General features: G+C 37.1%; 2 protein-coding genes across 3 annotated transcripts; one reads left to right on the top strand and one right to left on the bottom strand.

The window, feature by feature from the left end:
• Positions 1-251: 251 nt before the first annotated feature.
• Positions 252-5,189, bottom strand: LOC122822376 (haptoglobin). The gene is made up of 4 exons (XM_044101002.1): positions 5,071-5,189; positions 4,633-4,700; positions 2,304-2,575; positions 252-1,347 (listed from the first exon to the last, which is right to left on the bottom strand). The coding sequence occupies exons 1-4, from the start codon at positions 5,088-5,090 to the stop codon at positions 793-795; spliced, it is 915 nt and encodes a 304-aa protein (XP_043956937.1). The 5' UTR covers positions 5,091-5,189; the 3' UTR covers positions 252-792.
• Positions 5,190-8,199: 3,010 nt separating this feature from the next.
• LOC122822364 (trace amine-associated receptor 13c-like) lies at positions 8,200-18,103 on the top strand. 2 transcript variants are annotated; one of them, XM_044100987.1, is made up of 3 exons: positions 8,200-8,363; positions 15,138-15,500; positions 15,639-18,103. In XM_044100987.1, exons 1-3 carry the CDS (start codon positions 8,312-8,314, stop codon positions 16,511-16,513), a joined length of 1,290 nt encoding a protein of 429 aa, XP_043956922.1. In that variant the 5' UTR covers positions 8,200-8,311; the 3' UTR covers positions 16,514-18,103. The 2 variants fall into 2 exon arrangements, with proteins under 2 accessions (XP_043956922.1, XP_043956932.1); XM_044100997.1 differs by lacking the exon at positions 8,200-8,363 and adding an exon at positions 11,824-11,897.
• The last annotated feature ends 8,112 nt before the right edge of the window (positions 18,104-26,215 follow it).

Here is a 26,215-nt window from a genome sequence, read left to right as displayed (position 1 = left end):
CCATTCTGTTTATCAGCCATCCCTCTTGCTCTACCAAGACCCATTAACCGTAATATTTCATCTCTGCTTTCTTTACTGGGTTTCTCTGCTGCTCTCACTTTGCCTCTTTGCTCTGATTTTCTTTGTTTCCTCTCAGGTGATATCTACTTTTGAGTCATCTCAAATCCCAGTCACACTTGATTCCGGAGGATCTGAAATATTTTCCAGGCTAGAGAGGGCCTGGAGTTCCTTCATGTAGCTAGTTCCTGGTGTTTAGTAAAATATCTGGTTTCAGCTTCAGCAGGTCTCATTTCTACACAAATTACTGGTGGGTTTTACAACTCAAAATAGCTTGTTTCAAACCTTGCTCTTAAATTAAACCCTTGGGTCATTTTACAAAAGATTAATAGAAGCTCTGACCTAAATATAAAAACATGTTTCGCTCTTCTCTTTTCAACTTTTCCCACCCGAGCGCATACACACAAGAAGCAAGCAGTTGATGGATTTATGTTTGTCATTTCTGTAGCCTTTGTAAATTTACATATTTCAATGTATGCCCCTTTCTGAAATTTGTTTCAGAAATATGTCAAATGAAAACTAACTTAGAAATAAGGCCAAAATGCATTATTAGTGTGGCCTACTTACCACTCTGTAGGTTTGTGACAAGACTCTGTAAATCAAATCCAATGTTTTCACTTGTCACAACATTTAATCTACAGACATTAATTAAATCTATTTACTGACACAATACAATGCAATGATTTCTCTCTCAAAACATCTATTAAAGCAAGAGAGCCTGAAGCTCTGTGGCTGCTATTGGTACATTGTAGCCATTGCATCAGAGCGGAGAGCAGACGACTTCTCTGTATCTCCTCTAATGACTCTATGGATCCAAGGTAAATACGAAGAAATCTTCATGTAGACGCCGTAGCTGTTTCGGTTGCAGGATTTGTCGTAGGAGAGGATCCCCGCAGCGTACACGTCCCCGGATTGAGCATCTCTGACAGCCAGAGCGCCTCCCGCATCACCAAAACAAATGTTTTCCTCAAGCTCTGTGGGTCTGGTGCAGAACATGTTGTCATCCAGACTCGGGGTGTGTGTGGTACGGTCGTATTCTGCTTTACAGTCGGAGTAATTAGCCAGAGGGAGGACAAGGTATTTGAGAGATGTAGCAGGGGTGAGGTGGATCCCCCAGCCCCAGCCAGCGATGACCCCTGACCCACCCACAACTGTGTCCAGGTCCTGACCTCTCTCTGGGAGGGGGATTGGAGTGACCTTATCAGTCATGATTACAGACTCTTTAAGTCTGATCAGAGCCAGATCGTTGTCCCAGTCGGTCTGATTCTGGAAACCTGGATGAAGAAAAACCTACAGGAGGAGAATGTAAATATCTTTTATTTTTAATCTCCTTTGTTTTGCTGTTCTCCTATAAAGAATGTAATAAAAAAGTCATTTAATCTCATATTCCAAAGCTATCAAAACAAACTGAGCTTTGCTACCTAAAGCAATGTTTCACTCTGAATACTTTCCCAGGCGAACAAGTTTTGAACAAGTCAAAATAAGAATAATTTTCCCTTTTATATTAAGTTTTTTTAAACTAAGGTTTGAAAGCCTAAAGGAATTAAAGTCTAACATGTTTATGAACTGAGAAAGATGAAAGTACAAAAATGTTTCTCTTCCTTTCATAAATCACTTCATATATCCTTCCTGGATGTCATTTGTCTCACTAACCCTGAAGCTTAAAATCTAAAGTAATTTTATTCCATCTTCTAAAAAATTGAAATGCAACATAGGCACAGTAATGAAATAAAAAGAAGGGCAATAATACCTAGTTTTCTATATTCCTTTTAAATTAACTAACCCAAAAATGACAGACATTTAGTAAATGTCTCCTTATCAGTATTTAAAGTCCTTTTTTAACATGAAGCCAAGCAGGGCTGCACAGTGGCGCAGTTGGTAGAGCTGTTGCCTTGCAGCAAGAAGGTCTTGGGTTCGATTCCCGGCCCGGGATCTTTCTGCATGGAGTTTGCATGTTCTCCCTGTGCATGGTGGATTCTCTCCGGGTTCTCTGGCTTCCTCCCACAGTCCAAAAACATGACTGTCAGGTTAATTGGTTTCTCTAAATTCTCCCTAGGTGTGAGTGTGTGTGTGCGTGGTTGTTTGTCTTGTGTGTCTCTGTGTTGCCCTGCGACAGACTGGTGACCTGTCCAGGGTGAACCCCGCCTCTCGCCCGGGATGCAGCTGGAGATAGACACCAGCAACCCTCCTAACCCATTAGGGACAAAGGGTGAACAGAAAATGGATGGATGAATCCAATTCCTCACCTTGTCTACAGCGACTTCTTTGGAGGCGTCGGCTTCTGCCTTTTGTGAGATTCCTAAATACACTTTTGGGATGACAGGATCTTTTCCCTGAGTGTCCTGTAGACTCTTTCTAATAAAGAGGTTCCTTCCAGCCGTCAACACCCAGCGGTCGGAGATGAGAGCGCCACCTGCATACCCGCCATCCAGCACGCTGTCAGACAGGTAGACCATGGCTTGCCAGGGGACGTGAGGGGCCAACGTCCCACCAATCATCCGCTTCAAACGAAGGAAACCTAATTTGGAGGGGAAAATATAAAACCACGTTTAGCTAATTTATTGTTAGAATTTTATGTTGTTTTCCAGTTGAAAACATTTTCTCATAAAAAAAATATTAAATAAAATTAAAATATCACGTCTCTTGATTGCTTGGTGGCCCATTCATGAAGCACAGGCTGGAGGCGATCTTAACTTTAGAAAAAGGAAAGTAAAAAATATGGAAGAAGTAAAAAAATAAAAATAAATATGTATAAAAAATCTGAAGAACAACAATTGATGTCCAAGTACAATAAAATTAAGCACCGTGGGCAAAGAAAACTAAAATGAACTTGACTCAAAAATTTAAGAAACAGCTATAAAAACAAATATGCTTCAAATAAATAAAATATGTATTATAATTTATTTAAGTTGCCTTTCAAAGTGAAAAACGTAAAACTGCAAAATCCACAGCAGTTTAGTTTTGGTTTGTATTTAAATAAAAGTTTGTTCGTAATTAATATCTGGTTTTTAAGTGAAATAAAAGTCTATGCTGATGAACATATTGTTTGTGTTTAAAGTTCACCAGAGTCTATAATATACTAGAGACATTGCAATGAGAGGTAAATTATTCACCAATTTAAAATTTTCCATAATACTTGGGATGGGAGCCTATCGTTGTTCTCTCCCCACAAAAAAGCCAATAAATTTAAGCTTTTTGTGAGCTTTATCTGCTGTAATGGTTAGTGACGTAACTCCTGGCTTGTGATTTATCGCATGGATCTCTATTTTAATTAGATCGTCTAAACTTTGAAAGAAAAAGCTTTGATTCTTTCATTCTGTTTTTTATAAACAGAAAAGAAGAAACAAAGCCCATCTCTGTGTGTTTGATCCTCTTCTCCTTTCTGTGTCTGGGATAATCGAGGTTCAAGTGATTGTCTCTTCAAAGTGACGGCAACATCTTGAATATTTTCTCTGGATTATTAAATCTGTGCTGGTTCTTCCTTGGTGAGTTTAATCAAAGCAGAAGATTTCTTCCTACAAGCAGTTAAACCAGTTAATCACTTTATTAGCTTGATGCCTAACAAGATTTTGAGAGTGGGTTCATTTTTCACCTAATACTGCTAGAAGCTGATGCAATCTTTATAACAGTGTTTGTTATAACTATCATGTTGTGACAGCATAACATAAAATAAATAATCTGCGAAAATATTATATCTAAAAATAGTGACAATTTTAACGAATGTGGAAGAAACATTTTTGAAATAGTTACACGCTGTTTCTTCAAATAGTTAAATTCTTTTCATTTATAAATAACTTTTTTTATGCATGTGAAACTTTTAAATCCTGCAAAGCAAATTGACAGAGAAAACTCCAACTCCAATTCAGAGTCCACTGCAAAAAGTCAGTAAATCTGTAGACTATCATGTATTTTGCAATAGACATCAACAAGTCACATGCAACACTTTTACTTTCACCTCTTACACTAAATGATACAATAAGCTCACAACACTCTGTCTACTCTCGTCTTGTTTAAGACAAAATTTATTGTCTCAAATGAGAGACATTTTTAAAACTCTCATTTCTCCTGGTCTTGAACTCACCCAAACCTGAAACAGATCCAGCTAAAGAAATAAAAACACAACTGAAAACCTCTGGAACAAAATAAATAAGAGGTAGAAAAGAGGAACAACTTATATCAGGATTAAGCAAGATACAGTCGTTTGAAAAAATTAGGACAGCCTTTAACACCTTGTGTGTTCCTAACGCATATTAATGGAGGATGAGAATATTTAACATTTTAACAGTGCTGAAAATTTCAAGTAAGAAAAATATACTTTGAAGTAAGAAATACATCACAAAACACCTACATTTATTTCTACTATGATTTTTTTTGTTGTGATAAATGTTTCATACATATTTCCACCCTTTAAAGTGAACACAAATCATAGGTAAACAGTAAACTGCACTTTCATAGATCAAACTAGCTTGTTCATACAAACTTTGTTGCCAATCAAATAAACACAAAAGTCATAAAATAAAATTTTTAGTTGTGATATTTGTCAACGCTGAGCTAAGCAGTGAATGTTTGCTTTACCTGAGTCTTTGACTGTTTCCTCCGCCAGGATGGTCTGTGTGGTCAGGAGGACCAACGCAAGGAAATACCTTCAAATAACAACAGAGTCAACTAAGAAGAAGACATCTACTGGATTTATTCATGTGGATCAGCTGAGACAAAAAATCAGGCAAATATATAAAAAAAAGCATTGATGAATAAACTACTTAAAAATCAAGGTTATTAATTATTATCATTTTAACCTGTTTAGGCAACAGATTTTTGCTGAGAATTTAAAATTTGGCTTTGTAAAAACTATTTTACACAAGATCTCCAAATGTTACTGCATAATCTTAACTCAGTTTATACTTTTCTATGAATTATATTTATCTAAATTGCAAAGCCTTTTGATGTTATAAATAAAGATAATTGCTTTCAGATTTCCTCTGTGATGCAAAGCAATAAATATTTTAATCTTACTCCTTGTTGACAGCGAGCATGTTCTCCAGTGATGGTTGTAGCCTCTCCTTTTCAGTGCATTTCTGGTGCTGAAATATTTATATCTGTTGAAAGATAAAAGACTCATCTGGAAATTTCTGCTTGGCACATGAAAACAGGATTCCCAGTATTTCGAAATGAGCTGTGAAATTGCAAAATCTTGCAACAGGTTCTTTGGTCTGTTTAATAGTCTCTAAATTGTTAGAATGAGATGAAAATACCACAAAACTTTTAAAGTGCAATTCATGAACAATACAAGCTTCTCTTGTAAAATAAAGAATCAGGAAATGTTACATAACAAAACAGGGCAATAAGAAAGGTTCTGTCTTGTTTTATTTTATAAAGTTAGTTCACCTCCTTTTAGTTCGTGTTAAAGAGAAATTTAAAAAATCTTATGTGCCATTTATATCATGGTTTTGCATAACAGTTTACTGAAAATAAAGACAGGAAAGTGACAGGTTGCAGCTTACTGTGCATTCAACTATTTACTGAAAATAAGGCAAATATTGCCTCATTAGGTCTTCCTGCATGAAACAAGAACAGAGTGTATCTTTATTTTCCTGGCAGTATTTAAATATGCCAGCAGTTTGACAGAAAGTGGCTGCAAAGTAGAAAGTCCAACAATCCTGCACTGCATATTTATATGCAAAAGGTCACGGAATGGCTTTGCAGTTTCGTAATTAATGGGAGATAATTCAACCTAATTTGAAGTCCTGTTACTTAAACAAAACAGAAAAAAGGAAGAAGAAAAAAATCGCAATGCACCACTAAAGTCACAAAGAAGTTCTACTCTTGTTTTTCATCTTTAAATAATAATTGTTCTTACAAGATATCATTAAAACACTAAATTGTGACAAAACTGATATTTACAAATAGAAAACAAAGCAATAAAAAGTGAATGGTGCTTTCAAGAATTGGAAAATCAAAAGCTAAGCACACTGGGTCATGGATAATAACATATTCAGCCTTGTGCAGAATGTGTATCTTATTAGTATGGAGATAATTCATGTACAGAGGTCAAAGGTTTTTCTTCTCTACAGTCAGTCTCAATTTGACTCACATGTGAGGAATATCACTGAGAGAAAACTGGAGTTTTAACTGAGGGAGAAGATTCATTATTGGTTCTTTTGAAAGTGGTGTAGCTTTTTTAAATGGTTTTGCAGCCTGAGCTCATGACTGGTAATGAGAAAAAACCAGGCACTCATCTCAAATGAAGTCATTTCATTCTGGTGGTGTTAAGCATTGCAGCCATGGCTGACCTGAGGCAAAAACATTCCCAGCCTGATTTCATACAGGAGCTCTTCAGCTAGAAATTTGCTCACGCCTCTTAGAAGTCTTGAGTTTATGGTCTACATTGTTTCAGGTGGTTCAGACTCCATGTGATCCCATAAATGTATTTAACTCCTGAATTCAAGGAGTTTTCCACTCATCTGACATGATAGTTACTGTAGTTTGTTAGCATGTCACCAATTGGTTACACAATGAATAAACATGGCAACAGTAGACATTTCATTTGCTCACCTCTTCAAAATAAAGCAAGATGCATCATGTGCATAGAAGGCAGAAAATCATGCCATTTTTTATCTATTTATTTATTTTTACATTTTCTCAAACCAAATCCTAAAACTACATAGATTTTTTACAAGATATACCAACACACAGCAAGGGATAATTGTGAAGTGGAAGCAAGTTTACGACATTTTGCTCTGATAAATATTGGAATCACGTTTACAGACACAAGTTGGACATTTGTTGATACCTCAAATATTCAGATGATCTATGAAAGACAGCAGCTTTACTTTTATGCTTATTAGATTTACAGTTTTCTTTCTTTTGAAAGACTGGATATTTTACCAGGTAAAATTAATACCTGAAGAGTTCTATATATAATTTTACAAAGTAAATCTTTGCATTGTGACTTTCTATGTTAACAGAGCCACACTGAAAGGTACAAACTAAAACATAACCCAAAGTACATGCATGAAAGAAGAAATATATATCTATATATACTGTAGGTTTATGTTTTGGTCTGTAATGTAACATTAGTCTAATTTGACCGGACTCACATGCATTATAAACCCCGGGGCTTCAAATGTAATTTATTCAGCTGAATGTTTCCTGTTTTGTATTAAATTATTCCTGGTATGACTTTTAACAGAAGTGTTTTTGCAGCATGTTCCTGAATTGTGCCACCAACCATGATGTACAATAACAAGCTTCTGCCCTTTCATACGTCTCCAAAAAGAGGCCAGGTCAGTTCTTGTTGGAAAGCAGAATCAGATATACAGCATGACCCTTATTCTACAGCAAGGGGACATGTCCTCTGGTTATTTATTTGGCAGGTTTACAAAAACGCTTGAGGATGGAGGTTACATAACACGGTTCTGCATGGGCAGTGCTGTATGTTGCTTCACTTTGGCCACATAATTACTTCTTCAGCATTCAAACAGCCCTGCTGAAACTTTGACTTTCTGCATCTGTGTGGCACTGGGATCTTTGAATCTGATGTCCAGTTTTTTCCAGTTGTTTTTAAAGGCAGGATCTCATGGGAGCAGAGTTATCTCTGCTTTCCTGAGATAATAATGTGGATGCTGTGGACACTACAAAGCCTAGAAGAGCTGGACAAATGCCCCAAGAGAGGACGTCATTAAGACAGTCAACTCTCATTAGTTGCTGTTTCTGTTATTAATTTTACACAGTTTGAACATGTGGATGAATATAAAAGTCTGCAGCAAAGGAAACATGCTTCCCTATGAGCTGAGGGGAGACTGAGCTATACAATGAGGCTTGCAGTGACAGTGAAAGAAGAGTTCAAGCCTCAAAGACACTAAACATGACAGCAGAGGAGATGAAAGTGGAGGGATGCACATCACAGGGCAAATGTGGGAGAAAAGAAAGAGAAGCAAAACACAACTGTGGACTTTACCTTGAAGCTCCAGGGAAGTGTGTGTGTGCGTGTGTGTGTGTGTGACGAGGAGGTGGGTGAGGAGGAGAGAGGAAAGATGTGGTTGGAGGTTTCAGAAGCAGGAGAGAGAGGTGGAGGAGGGAGGTGGGAGAGGCTGAATTACAGAAGCAGAGAGCTGGAGATTCTGAGAGGCTTTATGCTCCTCTGGAGAACGAACCACGAGGAGCAGAGCTCCACTTCCTCCTGCTACCGGAGAGGTTCATACTGGATTTAACTTCCACCAAGTCGACACTTTAAACCTGGATTGTGTTTTCTTTTATGCACCTTTGTCTGCACAAATGCTCCACGGTCGATGACAGTGGAAATGCTGGTAAGATGTTCCAGTTAGATTAATTTATTATCTGTTGCATCATGTTGTGTGTTTTGTAATTTGGATTCAAGAATTATATTTATCCCCAGTGACTGCTTGGATACTGAGCTACTTAAAACGCCAAATAATTCAGTACTAAGCATTGATTTGATTGGTTTGCGGCTGGCACAGGCAGACATAAATTGGATTATCACAACGACCTACATTGTGATAATCCAATGAGTTAATACAAGGTTTCAAAACAATAATTTAAGTTTTAAGAAAGCCCATTTTTACTGCGTTTGTATTACTCAGAGTTGATGAAAATCACTCTAAAGTAATAACCAAACCTCATGTGTTAAGACTGAAATGTTTCATCAATTAAACTGTTGGGTGGAGTCTTTTGTAATGTCAGTCCATTGGGTCGTGTTGCTGCTGTTGACACGGCGCAGTGATGATGTCCGTCACCAGTGTGTTAAAGAGACCAGGAGTCACTGAGAGGGAGGAAGAGGCAGGCACATGGTCAGTGTGACGACATTTTCATTTAACTCATTTCAGCTGTCAATTCACTTCTAATCAGTGGAGTTTAATTGCAGTCTGCAAGTTTATGTTTGAGTATGAAAAGCTTATTTTAGTTTTGTCAATGCTCAATAATCACTAGAATATGTTTGGTGGATGAAGGAGTAACAGTTTCGACTGTGTGCACTTTGAAACAAGTAATAGTATTGTATATTTTTGGTTAGTTGATTAATATTTTCAGAATTCAGATGCTATTTCAGAGAGAAAGATTATCAGAATTGATTTTTTTTTTTTTTCTGCTAGTTTCCAAAAATACACTGTTTACCATAGAAAATGAATGATTTTGACTTATTCCTCTTACTTTGGTGGTTTAATTTTCACTTCGATGTATTCACACAAATGGGTAAAAATAATTTTATGTGAGTTTTGCAAGCAAATCTGGTAAGTGTACATTATATTGTTAGTCATGCAGTGATGTATTTATTAAAATCTTAGTTTTTTTTACATTATTATTAGGTGGCTTTTCTACATCAAATGAACTCTGTATCTTTCAATTGTTGAAGCTCATAAGTAATTTAAAAAGATATTTAAAAATGTAAACAGAATGTCATTCGGCCTGATTTGAAATAAAGTATTATCTAGTGCGTGTTTGTACTTTTGTAACAATTAATTTTATATGTCAACATGTACAATATATGACCTGCATGCTTTAATAGAAAGCACAAAGGGATTATTCATGCAATAAAGAAAAAATATTATCAATGTTGTTTATTTAAACAGTGAGCACAAGAATGATGTGAAAAATGTAAGCAAGACCAGAATATGGTGACAGACTCAAAAAAAAAAAAAGAACAAAAAAAACATGAAAGCTTCTTTGTGTCTGTGTGCACTTGTCAAACACAAAGGGAACCTGCACAGACAGCATGACAGGCCAAGATGTGAAGAGAAAGTCCAGATTCAGCCTGCATGCTGCAGCAGAGAAAGCCTTGGGCGGTTCAGTGCTGACCCGTCCAGCATGCTTAGTACTACCCATGACCTCTGTGTGTTTGTGGGAGACCTGGCCGGAGAGTCCTGACCGGGGCCTGGAGGTCCTCCTGCAAATGCCCGAACCCGTCAGTCAGGGACAAAGCCCTGTCAAATCTCATTCACTGCACGCATGGAAAACAGATATTCAAGCACAAAGTTCTCCAAAGAACAAGAAGTTCTATTTTTAAAGCAACTTCTCTCATTTTGATAAAAGCAAATATTGTTAACATTGTTTAAGTGCAACACTGAAAATTGATTTCTGCATTGTTGTGTTTGTTTGGTGTGAGCGCTTGAGAATTTCTTTAAGATGCATTTCTTTAGGATAAAACTATTGAAAATAAAAGTTCATTAAAAGAATGTTGTGCAGCCAAACTGCAGCTGAACACATGCAGACATATTCTCCCTACAACTTTCACTTATTAGACATTTTTTACTATATTGTGTCACCATAAGCTGCGATAAATGCTGCATTTCTCAGTCCATGCAAAGTTAAATCTCTGTCTGTCCACTGGTTGTGAAGACTTTATCTTTCTAACAGCTGCAAGTCTTGAGGGTGTGCGTGTGCAGGCGTGCACGGGGAGGATGCTTGTGTGTGTGTGTGTGCTCTGCCTCTGCTGTTAGCTACTCCACGCCTGAGGTTCTGCCACAGGGATGACTTCCGCTTGTCATCTTTACTCAACGTAACAGCAGAAACCTCCAAATGAGGCTGATTGTCTGTCCTCTCACAAACAATTATCTTTTTTTTTTGTTTCTCCACTCTAATGAGCTGTAATAAGTAAACAAATTATGTTCATAGAGAAAAAAAAGCCTAAAACTGCTCAAAGCATTCCCAAAAACAAAAGAGATAAGCCACATAGTGTCTGCTATTTGAAATAAATTATTTTCACAAGGGATTTTTCAAAGAAATGTGAATCAGTCAAAAACTCAAATAGATTTGACGTCAAGCTGCAAGGCCTTCCCCTTCCGCCCACTCCACGCTTTTCATGAATTCAGAAGTTTATTTTTTTTCTTTGTATATTTAAAGTCAGCTCTCTCAAGGCCTGGCCTTGATGAGTTTCTTCATTGTTTGGAAAACTCAATTCATGGAGAATAAAAGAAACTGCTGGAATTCCTCATCATCTGCCTTCCTCTTTCTTAATAGAAAATATTTTAACAAAAAGTCTAAATCAGATTTGTCTTTCTCTGAACTAAACTAGAAAGTCTTTAAGCGCTTATGCAATTGCGGATTTTGTTTATTTCCTAATGAAGTTCCACATTAAAACAAAGCGGTAGAAATACAACGAAACTAAACTGAGCGTTTAAAACAAAACATCCCATTCTCTCCTCAGAGTGTTTACTGGTAAAACTTTTCTCAACGCCCTAAAAGAGATCTAAAATAAACCCACATTAGAAATAAACCCTATAATTTCCTGGGTTATAGCATGACTTGACACATAGATTAATTTTCGTAATCACTCTTGAAAACTTGAGCAACAAGAGAACATACCATTGAGATGTTTGTTAATATCAATAAATGATGAATTGGCTTAAAAAATATTCAAATGTCCAACTCTCACTGCAGACGATGGCTTGAAGTAAGATTGGTCTTCCACAGTAAAAGCCTAATTTATTTAAAGGTATAGCACACATATTCACAAGGTGGCAATAACTGTGAAGCAGGAAAATGTAATAGAATAGGAGCATTTCTTATTCAGGTAAGTCTTTACCATGCATGTACTTAACGTGAGCAGGGAACATTTTTTACAAAACGTTCAGTACATATAGATTACTCCGTCAGGACACCAAGTGAAGGAGTCTTTCCTGAATGCTGGAGAATATCATGCTGCCTTCTCTGAATGCTACTGTGATGAGAAGTCAAACTAAAGAAAATAGGATCAGTCAATCAGCCAATCAGTGTGTGATTTCATGAGTGCTCTGTGTAATCTCACCTTGGGCAGCTACACAGCCCACTAGGAGCTATGCACATATTTTTGAGACCATAATGAGAGTGGGCATCCTGAACGTAGACATGTGAGTGTACAAGAACAAGAACAGGAAACAAACACATTTCTTCATTTTACTTTTGCTTTGCAACATTGACATAATAATTAGAGATAAAATGTTTCCTTTGGAGTGTCGAAATCTAATCAAAAGCTCTTTTATGACATTACTTGTAGGTTTTTACATCGAATGAATCTAAAACACAGAAATACAACAACAACAAAAAAATGCCTGTGGTGATATTTGTGTTGAACCTTTTAGAGGCTGCACATTTTAACATTAAGCCTCCAAAAACAGACTATTTAATTTATAAATACCTGACACCTTTCAATAAAACCAAGTAATTAGTGAACTGGGAGACAAACTAATCAATTAATCATGAAATCTTATTAAATTGTGAATGATGGTGTGAGCCCTGGCCAGGCCAGAATCTTGTGGAGATTTGTTGAAGCTGAAATTATTATTAAAATTGCCTTCCCTCCACTTACCTGGGTCTACGGCGTCTACCTCACCTCACACCACACTTTTCTTGACACATGATTCCTGAGAAAAATCTGGTCTATCTTAAGGTCACTTATTTTAACAATAGAAACAAAACATTAGAATTTGTTTTTAAAAATTGCACACGAAATTCAAGCTCAGTTGAATCACTTATAAAGTGGATCAATTGTATTGTTGTAACATCTGGCAGATGTTACAACATCTGGAGAGCAGTATGCCCTTTTGCAGATCATTCTTTTTGCACCTGGTATCTAATTGTGTTCCCAGTCAGAGAAACATCAAGAATAGTCAGAAGTGGCCAGTCTGACAGGGAAACGTTTTTTTAATAAAGGTTTCTGTGGCATGAGTGGCTCTTTATTTGCGGAACTGAGACACAAAATGGGCAGAAAGAGAAGGAGGAAACACATCAAATATCAAAGGACAGGGACAATAATTGTGAAAATGTTCCTTTAGTTTTTGAACATTTAATATGGTGAAAAAGTAGTTTCCACTTCCACTGCACTTAACACTGTAGCATTTGGCAAATAAGGATGCACCTTTCTATTTGGACAGAATGTACTGAAATATGAATTTCCCTCTGGGCGTAATAAGGTGGATTCATTCATTCATTCATTCATTTCCTGCTGAGAACTAGAAAAATACAACTTTATAGTACAAAGTTAATGCACAACAATTAGATAAATAATGGGCATCTATCCATACTTTGTTATTTAGTATATTTTAAAGGGATGAAAGATGAAAATTTACATTTTATTGTTAAAGATTTGCCAGTGTTAAGAACCACAGCCAGTAGCTAAAATCTGCAAGTAGTTGAGTTTCCCTCTAAAAACAATCCTAATTGTCTATTTTAAGAACTCAAACAAAGAATGTAGCTTACAATGCATTAACATACACAATGGAAATCATCTAATATGTGAAGTCCTCCTTTAGATTTTAGTCAGAAGGAGGACTTCTGACTAACATATGGATAAGGCATAAGTCTATTTTTGTGTTGTCAGAGAGGAATCACGCAAAGTTTGACATATAATGTGTGAGAACTATTTCACGTGAAATGATTTGTTCTAAGAAATTTGCTGCTGGGTGATTTTCTTTTTCTTTTGCATCTATACTACAGTCACATTACTTCATCTGAAGCCAGTTTTATCACAAACATGTGTGGATAAGAAAGAAAATGCAGCTTTCTGTCATATTCTTTTGTTTTCTCCCACGAACTTCAAGACAATTATCCATAAGTGAGGTTTAGACTGAACACAGGCTTTGGTGGAAGGTAATAATATATTACCTGTTCTCTGGATTTTCATGAAATACAGAACAGCATGACAGCTTAGCAAGAGCATATTTCTGTGATTGTTTGAACTCTAATTCTTTAAATAGTTGAGTTGCTCTTGAGCTCGAAGCCAAACCACAACCATTGCTTTGGTTTTGGCCCTGGTCTGAATATGTCTGTTCCTGTTACCGTGTGTTTTCTTGGACGGGTGTACCCTCCTGCTCTCCAGCCCACTGAACAACACAGATGATGGAAAGACTCGTGTATTTAATTGTCAGCTGTGAAAGACATTTGGTCCTGAACTTAGGCACTGACAGGATTGATGCCTCAAACTGCGTTAGAGTCAAGGAATAGCAAGTAACCACAATACACAGACAATAAAACCAAGGGGTACCCCTAGACTAGATTATAATTCACAATAGCCCTTCAAAACATTTCTTTAAAATATTGGTTCTTAGGCATATTCAGTTGACAGAAAAGTCCATCCTTTTCTGTCGTTCTATCAATCTATATGTCAAACAAAACAAAAAGATACTGATGTTGTGGCAACAGTAACATATTCAGCCCTGATGCCGCTGAACACTGTGAATCCCAAACAATTAACCTCACTAACCATGAACACACACATTCTGTGTATGTAAGAATAAAAACGGAATAACTTAAAAAGTTACACCCTTACTTTAAATATATGGCAGTACATGATATTTCTCAAAATTCACTTGATTCTATTTCATGAAGGGAACTTGTTAGGCCAATGTAGCGGATGCTTTTCCACACACCATCATGCAAAGAAGGGAAATAAGTGTGACAGAAGCTTTTAATTTGAATATAGTCCATGCCCAGACATAACATAGTAAGAGACTCATTGTTTCTTATTATTTCTGTCTTCTGCGAGAACATTTTGTCACCTCCTTAATTCATGTAAGAAAAAGATATTAATTTCCAAGGCGTCAAATCTGTCAGTCACAAGAAGTGGTTTCTCAGACTAATGCTTTGATGCATAAAACAAATAAGAAACTTATCAAAATGTTACTTTCAAATAAATTTCTACAGTTCTGGTTTTCTTGCTAAAAGCTTTTTGAGAGATTCTGAAAGTGCTTTGCCATTTACAACGGATAAATATAAATGATGTTTGTGTAAACATGTTGTAAAGGACCAGGTGCAGTTCTGAGAAAAGTAGTAACAAAAAATTGAAGTCACTGTGTGCACTTCACAATAAATTAAATACTAATTTGTATTTTACAGCTTTGGTTTGAAGTTACAAACAACTTGATCACGTTAAGCAAAGTAGATGTGGTGTCAGTACCTCTAGATGCTCTCATGTGACAGTTTCTCTTGATATATATTATGCAAAGAATGGTAATTATCTGGGCTGTTTGAAAATAGACAAGAAAACATATAGCTAAAATCGACCACCACATGATTTTTACATGATCAAAATCTAGCCAAAAGTGAATGAAAATACCTTTTTATGAATTTTTTTTTCTGCTATTTTTTTCCAGGGAGGCCAACCACTTTACATCATGGTTTCCTGAGCCGGTTTCCTGCCAACACTTCACAGAGATTATTACCACTCTGGGCCATGACTGAGCTGCTTCCCAACACCAGCTTTCCCGTGGGAACCGCAGCTCTTCTGGTGACCTCTGACTGTCCGTTTAACCTGACTGCGACTGCGCAGACGGGACATGGCTCGGGCCAGTCACTTCCACCCCTCTGCACCCTCTGCTGCTGTGGGATGCTCAACCGCACCCTCGCTGTGGCCTTCATGGTCAGCCTGGCGTTTGCTATTGTGGTTGGAAATGTGGTTACTCTAACAGTCTTTGTGCAAACTAGGCAGTCGAGAACACCACAAGGTTACTTGAAAGGTAACTTTGTAGTTTTTTTTTCATCTTGTATTTCTTTTTTTTTCTCATAAGATAAAGTTGACCAGATGTGATTAAAAGCTTGATTCTCAACCATTTAAACTAAATAATGCTTTTTTTCTTTGTCAATCTTGTTGGCAGTGTCTCTGGCCATAGCAGACATGATGGTGGGTGTTGTCGTGGTTCCTTTCTCTGTTTTCACTGAAATCTCTCTGATGGTGACCAGCGCTCCTCCCTTGTGGTACCAGGGTGGTACATCGGCATCCTTCAGTGACATGGAGAGCCCCTGGCAGCCCTGCATGCTGATTGGTCCCGTGTTTGCGGGATGCACCTTTGTCTCCATCAACACCATCTTCCTGATGACTCTGGAGCGCAGCGTGGCCATCCTGTGGCCGCTCCACAAAGACGCGCTGGTGACCAGAAGACGAACATTGCTCCTCATCCTGCTGTCCTGGGCAGCCAGCTTCCTGCTGGCTCTCGCTCCTCTCATCTTCAGCAGCAACTTTACTTTGGAGTACAATGAGTGCAGTCGCATGTGTAACTACGCCCCACTGTTGTTTGGAGGCCAACTCCCGCCTGATGCCAACATTTTGCTGCTGTTTCCAGCATTCGACTTCATACTTCTGGGCGGCACATTAGCAGTTAATGTTGTGTCCTTCACAAGCATTCGCCGATACACCCAAAAACGCAAACTGCTCTCCGAGGGGAGTCTGAGCGACGGAGGGGGAGGAGGAGGATGCTCCCACAGACCATCATTCTCAGACATCAAGGCTGCAAAGACAATCGGCATACTGACATTTGCCTTCACAGCATCCTTCTCTCCCATCGCGGTGTTTGTGCTGGGAAATGTGGTGGGATACACGTGGTGCAACTTTTCTTTTCTCGCCTTCTGGATTCTGACCGGAAACAGCTGCTGTAATGTCATCATCTACAGTGTGAGGGACCACCGCTTCAGGAAGGGTGTGACCCTGCTTTTTCAAAGAGAGCAGTCCCCTCCCCACGGTGAGAAGACCTGAGGACTCTTTCGTTTTAGCAAGCACATTTTTTGTGGCTCTGGTCCAAAATATTAAATGATTGCAACCATGTTATCCAAATGAGGATCAATGTGCAGAGTTGAAGCTTTGCAGAAGGGAGAAAATGTGGAAACAGTCCATGTATTTTCCAGATCTACTTTGATCTGGGCAATCATGCAGGTTGGGAGCTTTTACCACAAAGACACGGTTTCAAGTCCAGTCGCAAACAAATCCAGGTGAATCAACCACGGCGTTTCAGAGTTGTATGAATGTTTCAAGTTGCAGTAACACTTACTCGGCTGAGAATGTAGTAAAATTGAGAAGATCATAATTTTCAGTTGCAAGTCAGCGTTGAAGATGCCATAATTTTAACTTTCATACAGATTCAAAGATTGTAAGAATGCCGTTCTTGGTTTTTCCATACAGAGACAAAGAGGGGTGAAGTTCATCATTATAAATTGCTATTATTTCAGAGGAAATGATACATTTCTTCCTCTGATTGTGCTCTCAGTCTATTCATAAACTAAAGGTTAGTTACTGTAAGGACACAATGAGGGTGGAAGTGTCCAAAACTGCAGGTCACTGATTAACCATTGGACCACTTTGAAAGCAGAAGGAAAAATTATTGGTAGTGAATTTTTTTGTTGTTCGTTTGCACTGCCTTGCAAAGACATTACTATATTTTGAATTTTTCCATGTTTTGACATACTAAAACCTCAACATCGACATAATTTTGTTCTTATCAAACTTTTTGATAAAAAAAAAAATCTAAATAATGTGGTGTTGTCTTTGTTTTGAAACTCCTAAATACAATCAAGCACAACCAGTTGCTGTCAGAAGTTGCCTAATTGTCAAATACAGTCAATCTGTGTATAATTTAAAATCTGTTAAAACCAGAACTGCATTCATAAAAACTAGACAGATTAATTATAGAATTGAATTGATTTAAAATGTATTTGTTAGGTAGTGATCTGAGAGGCAAATGCTTGCTGTAACTGCTGCATGATAAAAATACATGATATCCATTAATTTTTAATAAGATCCCAGACTGACTCAGCTACTTTTAAATTTTAGTCATCATGTCTCTATGAAAAACTAATGAAGTCACTCTTGCTCTTTCTGTGGCTTTTAGTGAACTGTCTGTCAGGGATCCTAGAACAAGTCAGTTTTACTAATTCACTTTAGGCTGATTATGTAAAGACTGGACACTTCTGTTTTCATTCTGGGAACAGCTAAAAGCAGGAGTGATTTATTTTGGTGTTTTTCTGGGCTGGAGTGAGTCTGCCTTGAGTGAAAGAGGTCGGGTATCTTGGTATCAAGTCTTAGTGAGATGGAGCAGGAGATGGTTTGACATATCAGAGCTTCATCTGCAGTAAGTTTGGCTTTTCTCCAGTCTGAGCAGGACTGGAGAAAAGGCTAAAGGCTAACCTCACACTTTTTGGGACATCTGCATTCAAGACGTCACCTGCAGTCATGAGAAGTGGATCGGAACTAAAAGAACAAGGAGCATGACACAAGTGGCTGAAATGAATTTCATTAAGTTAAAGGCATGGCTCCTCCCTAAACATAAGGAGAGGAACTTCATCATAATGATAAAGAAATGCTGCTCCTCTTCATCAACAAGAGCCATTGAGCTCTGGGGAGGATAGGGAGAAAAATGGTTTTGTTCCCGTCCTGGATCTGTTATTTCTGCGATCCAGCTACAAAGGCAGCTGGTCAGTGTATTCATTTGTCATTTCGCTCTATGGTAATTTACATTTTTTTTGTACAAAGATTTCATACAAAATAATTCCTCTAGATAATAATATGGTTAGACCACCTGAGAATTTAGCATTTTGTATGAATCTTTTCTTCCAGTTTGCTAACATACTTCATGATAAAGAGTGATAACTTAGCACTGTTGCCTCCCAGAAAAGAGAGGCTACCAGAGGTTTTTCTGTGTGGAGTTTGTATTTTCTGATCCATGCATAGATTCTCTTCATTTTACCACCGACAAACATGCATGTTATGCTAAGCGGACACTAACTTGCTCCTAGGAGTGGGTGTGTGCGTGTAGGGGTGTGTGTGTGTGTGTGTGTGTGTGTGCATGGTTGTTTCTTTGCCCGGGGAGTACCTCGCCTCGAGCATATTGGCCACTAGAGACATGCAAGAACCCCCATATAGCCCTGCATAATTAAGTGGATTTAGAGAATGGAAGTATGGATGTCATATGGATATGAAATGGGGTACCAAATGATGAGGGGGCACTATACTGCATAAGTGGACAAAACTGGAAGACTAAATGAGAACCTGTTTCCACCTATCATCCATCTTTGTGCTTATCAAACCATTTCCTGGCTTTACTTTCATGTTTACAGTCAAAAACATGTTTCATTCTCCTGCAAACATCTAGGTCTTGAAGTTTTTCAGTAACTAAAAACAGCAAACATCAAATCATGCATATTAGACCTCTAGACAGCTGAAAGGATTAAACTAAACACAAATACTGTAGATCACAAGCAGGTCCATGTCCTGAACAAAATTCATGTCCTTACAGATTTATTATTTATTTTTCCACCTCTCAGGCCTTTCTCTGATTTCAGAAATTAACCTTGTATTTATGTGCGACTGCCTCTTAATTAAAGTTCATGTTCAGAAACGTTAATTTGACCCTGCTGCGATAATTTAATTTTACTTTTGCAATAATCTGCCTCAGAAGTGCACTTTATGAGCTCCTATGTCAGCCATTAGCATTGTGCCATGAGTTAGCATCATGCCAAACAGGTTTTATTTACGTTTTTTTATATTATTAAAACTTTTATTGGGATAATAAAACATTATCTGTATATTTATGACTATCTGAATGGGTTACATCACAGATGTGTAGAGTCAGAGATTATAATCAGAGTCGACCCTCGTACTGTGCAGCTCGTCTCTTCAGGGTGTGATGTATCTGTAACATTAAGCGATGTGTATGATGTCTTGTTTGTTGCTGTATTGTAGAGTCTGACTATATGATAAAAGGTATAAATGAGCTCAACGAGCAATCTGAAGAATAAAATTGTCTTATTAAACCACAATAACGTATTCAAATCTTTTTGTCTAGAAAATAATGCTTCCAGTGAAACCAAATGTGTTTATATTAAGATTACTTTAATAGCTCTGTGGTGAGCCTGTTATTTGTGACCTGGCAATCTGCTGACAACGACAATATTCTTTATACAAGCTTTTTTTCAAACTTTAAAATAAATAACACCAACATAATCAGTCGCCAGTAAAATATAAATTCTGCTGAAAGAAAAAGGAAGCTTGTCTTGACAGGCTTTGCAACCACCTTGAAAAATGGACGTCTGATTAATAATTAAAGTCAGAAAAAGTGCCTGAAACTCAGAAGTGACAGTAACGTCCACAGAACACGGTTTTGGATAACGTTTTAACATTTACATACATCGGCTCCAGCCAAAAGTCACATAGTCCATTCAGGTGTTACTGTCTTTCACACGCAGCTCTGATGCAGGATTTAAAGATTAAAGAATAATTGGGCATGCTGTGGTAGCGTAGGGGACAGTGCGACCCACATTTGGAGGCCTTCAGTCCTCGATGCGGCGGTCGTGGGTTTGATTCCCGGACCCGGCCAACGTTTGCTGCATGTCTTCCCTTCTCTCTCTCCCCCTTTCCTGTCAGCCTACTTTCAAATAAGGGACACTAGAGCCCACAAAAGACCCTCTGGTGGGGAAAAAAAAAGAATAATTCAGATTTCTGAAGCTCTTCTGTGAAATAGCTGTCAGTATTTTACTTGCAGAAGACAATATTTTATAAAATCTTTGAATAAACAAATATCCCAGTGAGCTAGTGGATATTTTTTGCACTTCAAGGGGGTGGCTGATTAGAAAGGGTAAGATGGTAATCTTTGCAAGAACATTAATTTTCACAGATGAACGTTCAGCTGAATATAAAAGAAGAAGTAATATTTATTGCAAAATGTTTCAGGAAGTGCCCAAGTTGCAGCCGTATGAAACAATCTAAGCCTCAAAATATATTATTAGCGCGAGCCATAAAGATACTGAGCTTATGCAACACATCTTTGTATCAATATAATAATATACTGGGGATGCTTGTTGCACCAATCTGACAGATCAGCTAAGACTGTCCCTAGAGCTATATTTAAAATCACCAGATAAAAGTGAATGCCACAGAAATGTGCTTTACATTTTCCAGAAAGATAAGATGACATTGATATGCAGACAATTGAACAGCTACTGGTTAGACAAAAAACTAACACCAGACACAAAGAAGAAGGGGAGAAGCAGACAGGAAGTTCACATCCTAGTTCCTGCTGAGTGGAAAGTGACAAGGACACAACTTCATGGACTGTCCAGCAGAGACACCAACACTCCACCAAAGATGGACAATCCACTCATAATACTCTGATACTTCACACAACCCCTCTTTTGAAACTTTGCACTGTCCCTTTAAGATAATAATTAATATTAAAACAAGTTGATTTGCATGGTTAGATAAAGTTTTTTTCAGTTTCATTCACTCAGAAACACTAAACTCATACATGGCGCTTATTTTGGGTGATCTGCACTTATGAAAAGTCAGTGGCAGTATCTATGGTTGGCAGCTTTTACTGTGGCAAAACTATTTGATGTCTTGATATGGAAACTCTTTTAGTGATGACATTCAAACAGAGCAATATAAATGAAACAATCTTAAAGTGAAGTGACACATTAAACACGTTGCTTTTAGGCAGCTTTTGAAGTAATTTAGCAAAAAGCTTCCCTTGAAATTATTCACAATGGGTGAATGAAAATAATATCTTTCAGTCCTAATATTTCAGCACTTGAAAGAAAATGTTTTTCTTTCTCACTGATAATTTGTTGTCCTCTAAAGGACAAAGAGTTATTTCCAATTAAATTAAACATATAAACAGTACAAACCTGTTATGCCAAATAAGATTCCAGAAATATTTTTTCCTCTCTACAATTTAGATTTTAGGTAATTAGTAATCAGTAGCAAACATGGAGGACCTTTAAGCCTCAAAAAAATAAATAAACCTGCATTTCAGTGAAACGAGTGTTTGACATCGCAGACAGTCACGGTTTTTGTGAGATTGTAAGTCTCACGCAGCAACACAGCAGTTTCCTTTGCAGAAATTTATTGTCAGCATGCAAAGTCTGGCCTGTCTACGCACTCTTTCCTAGGTTTCATGTTTTTCTTCCGAACACCTGACAGCGAATGGTGTTTGAATCTGTAATGGACCGAGTCAAGCTGACGCTCAAGTACAGTGAAAGCTATGATGAAATGGATGGAGCTTCCCACCTGAATACTTTGTTTACTGTTTTAATATTACTTTTATTCTCATTTATTTTATTCTTTTATTTTTTTAACTAATATGTTATCTGGTAGAGAAACTTCAAATATGTGAAACATCTGAGAAGCTGAGGTCCAATGAAAGAGACCACAAACACAGTATGGATATTGCAAGTGTGAAATAGTATGCAGACCATAAAACACCAAACTCCAACTCTTACACACTCTCACACAGCCCACAAACACACATTAGCATGGTAATTTTCATACTGGTACTACTTCTGCAACAAGGATGCCACAATATAACCACATGGAGGGCTGCAGGTGGGAAAACATCTTCATAAAATACACTATTTATGTCATTAACAATATGCTCCATGAAAGCTGCATTGTGTCATACAGATCGGAGAATATTAGCTGCGTACAAATAGCAAAAACACTGATTTGCAGGTAAACAAATAAGTGTCTATTTGTTAGTCAGAATAATTTAAATGTGGGCAAATCTCTGGTGATACCGTCAGAGACTGAAATAGTTCAACCAGTTGCACAGTGGAGCTGAGCTTTACTCTCAGTCATGAAGTTCAGGTACTTAGAAGAACATTTCTGGTTGACAGGTGTTAAAGGTTTCTTCCTCCTTTGTATTATTAACAAGGCATCTAAATTATTTAGTTTAGACACTCTGTGCCGTTGCACTTGTACCACAACCACACATTCATAGGCACAGCGATGCCTCCAGCAAGAAACACTGTAGATGATAAGTCAGAGAACCTTAGACTCGCTGCAAGGTTATGCTTTCTTGTTTGTCCTATTTGGATTTTTTTTTTTTTTTTTGGTTTGTTTTTTTAATTCCCTCTCGTTTCATTGTCCCTATGAATTTTTAATTGTCTCCCTAAGCTCTCAAGGCAAGAGATGTGTGTCAGAACCAATAAAGCACAGAGACCACCTGTGGCTGGTATCCGTTTTTGACTCCGCAGAGGAAAGGACAAAGGCAGAGATGGCTCTGAGGGACGACGGGGAGCAGGGAGCTTAGTGATACCGGGTTTTAACCACAGGGGCAACGGCAACCCACGTCAGAACCAGGTTTGCAAAAAGTCAAACAAATCCACATGATCTCTTTATCAGCTTCAGACATTCCTCACTCTCATTGTACTGTTTGATACTATTTGCTGTGGAAACCACCACAGAAAATAAATAGGCAAAATATCCTTAAAGGGATAGTTCAACATTTTTGAAGCGAGGTTGAGCTAAAAGGCTCTTAGGATGTAATCTTATGTCTTAATTAAAGAACTCTCTTTGTTTCCTCATTTTAGTGTAAAACAGTGAACCACCACCAGATTGTTGTTAATTAAATTTATAACTGCTGTTGTACAAACAGGAAGAAATGTTCGTTTTGCAAACCTCTGATTTCTAAATTGTGTTCATGTTTTACTGCATGATGTTTTTAGGCCAGAATTTTCAGATGCCAGTTAACCTGGAAATTAATTTAATCTTCAAACTCTTGCAGTTAATCTCCTTTAAGGAGAGAAGATTTCAAATTTCTTTTTTTTTTTTTTTGCTTTTATTCTTTTCAGAAACTGCTTGTCAGTCAGAAGCAGAAAAATCCCGTCAATCTTATTGAAAGACTTATTTTTCAAACAAAGTCTGCTTACTATTTTAAAATTTGCCTTTAAAAAAAAATCATAAACCTATACTCTTTGTTGTGTGTGTGAGCTCATCTTGACATTTTCTCCCTCATTAATAATGTAACTTGTTTACTTTTAAAAAATGATGAGCACTAAGTGCAGAAAGAAAAAAATAACCCGTGGGGTTGACATGGTTCATGTTTGTAGTTTGCTTCCTGTGACGGTCCATACAGCTCTGAAGCTCAGATGAGAATCTGATAAGAAAAATTATAACTTCATATCTATCCGCCACAATATCGAGTCCCTCTGTTTCAAATTATGTGAGTTATTTTATCCATCTACAACTACAGAGACCTCACTGGTGCTAGCTGCCTTGCACCAGGTTGAGGAAACAGCTGTGGGCACGATGCCAGACCAACCTGGAGGCTCTGCTTAAGTTGTCTGCTATAAATACACACATATATGCACAGTTCACCCAAAGTCTCCACAATCAGTTCTCTGTTGCACTTAGCTTGAGTGTTTCTTTCACTGCAGCCTGTCGTCATACTGAGAGGTTTCTGCTTTAATATTTATAAGTGGAGTTTCACTCGGTTTGTCAAAGATGTCACCATGACGTCTCTGAAAGTCAGGAGTAACAAACAATACGAACATGTTTATTGTATCTAGTTTAAAAGAAATGTTGGAAACAGTTTCATATTGACAAACTAAAAAAGTATTTTTGTCTTTTTTCCATGGAGTCTGGCAATACATCCACAGTGAAATCATACCAGCAAATTGCCTGAGTTGTTTGAGTTTTATTTAATAGTTCCATGTATTTGTGGATTATATATTTAAAAAATTTTTCTGATGTCTTTCTCTACGCTTGCTTTACGCCATCTTGAGCTGAGCATTGAGTTGAAGCCTCATGTGGTTTTACTGCATGGCTTACAGTCAGCGGCTCACTTTATCATATCTAGGAATTATATAAAATTATAATGAGAGATAAAATCAAAGCTGCATTATTCCAAAAACTTCTCCAGTTCGTTCTTTACAATTTTTTCCATGTTTTGTATATTTTATAAATCACACAGACAAAAATGTAAACACAGTAGCACAAAACAATATCTTCTAAATAGTGTATATGAAATTCATTCTCTCTTTAATGTTTAAAATTCAGTGTATTTAATGCAGTTTCATATATATCTATATATCTACATATATATAGATATATATGTAGATATATAGATATATATATATTATATCAATAGTTTTTACAAAAATGTGTCTGGTGATTAAAATATTGGAATTTGGAACACAATAGCATTAAATTAGATTTTTGTCTGCATTTAACACAAATAATCACTTTAACTACATTTTTGCTAAGGTAAACTTTTCATTATAAGTGTGTCAGGTTCTTAAAACCCTGAAACTTTCTACAAGGTGCTTTTTGCTCAGTGCTTCTGCTCTTATCTTGTTTTAATTCTGTATGTGTGCGAAGCCGCCCATCACTGCTAATGAGTCTTGGCAGGATGGTGTGCGCTGTTAGACTCCGCCTGCATCCATCACACCTGTGACTTCCTTTAGCCTGAGGCTTCATCCCACTTCCATAACAACCATCTGCAGATGGACACTCCCCTATGTAGCCTTCAGTCAACCTGCACCAAGGACACGCAGCTCTCCGCCTGGCTCAAGATTTTCTCAGAAGAGAAGTGATTTGCACTAAGCAACACTTACTTACACTGTACTTCCATCTTTGTGTGTATTTCTTTTTTTGGACATTGAAATGTGACTTGAAACAGCAAGTTCCCACTTCTGCATACATTTAAAGTTTGGCTTACATAATCATTTTAAATATTTTCCATTATTCCTATCCAGAAAGGAAACCTTTAAGAAAAAAACAACCTGTCCCTAATTTAAATTTGTCGTCCTGGTGCTGTAACTTTGCCCTTGTGTCGAGTGTAGTGATGTATGAAAGATGAGGAAGGTGTGTTCAGTGTGAAGCTTCTCACCAATATGGTTGATTCAGAACGGTTAAATATATCATCCTTATCTTTGTTTGACAGTAACAATCAGAAGAACAAACAATCTCAGAGTTTAAAGAAGACTCTTATTGGTGAATAGGGTTTGATTTATTTGAATTTTTTTCCAGAAGCTTTTTTTTTGGTAAGCAAATTGTAAAACAACCCAACAAACAAATAGTTTGCATGTACACAAGGAAATAATTTAGTCAGAACATCATAGACATTTTAGGCCAGAAAAGCATTAGGCTGCAGAAATGAAAGCAAAATGGCTGTAGGGTTAATTTTAAAATATGTGCTATTCAGATTATGAAATATAATTTTAACATACCTATTGTTATGTTAATAATTTACATTAAAATGAGAAGGATAGGTTCAAAAAACTAAAAAACAGTAGTTCTCTGTCATTTAAGCCATTTGCTTTCCATTATAGAAGCTTATAAAATATTTATGCCAAAATGCACTGACATACATACAGAGAATGTAAAAGTTCAGAGGATGTGTAATCCAGATTTGTAATCTGTGACATATTCAGAAAAATAAGCCCCAAAAAACAATCATGGAACCTTATGTCTTTGACATTTTACAAAACATTGCTTTTTATTTATATCTTTTACTATTTTATAAATGTTTATGTTTTTTAGTATATGGTTGAACCAGTGTCATGTATGAACAGCATTTTGTTTATATGAAGAATAAATTATCATAAACAATAAATACAGCTCCTTCCTCCTTCTCATAATGTAAAAACATCATATTTACTTCTTGAGTTAAAATGTTTCGCTTTAATC

The sequence above is a fragment of the Gambusia affinis genome, linkage group LG02 (assembly GCF_019740435.1).
Source record: "Gambusia affinis linkage group LG02, SWU_Gaff_1.0, whole genome shotgun sequence".
NCBI classification, from domain to species: domain Eukaryota; kingdom Metazoa; phylum Chordata; class Actinopteri; order Cyprinodontiformes; family Poeciliidae; genus Gambusia; species Gambusia affinis.
This window is presented reverse-complemented; position numbering and strand designations above follow the sequence as displayed.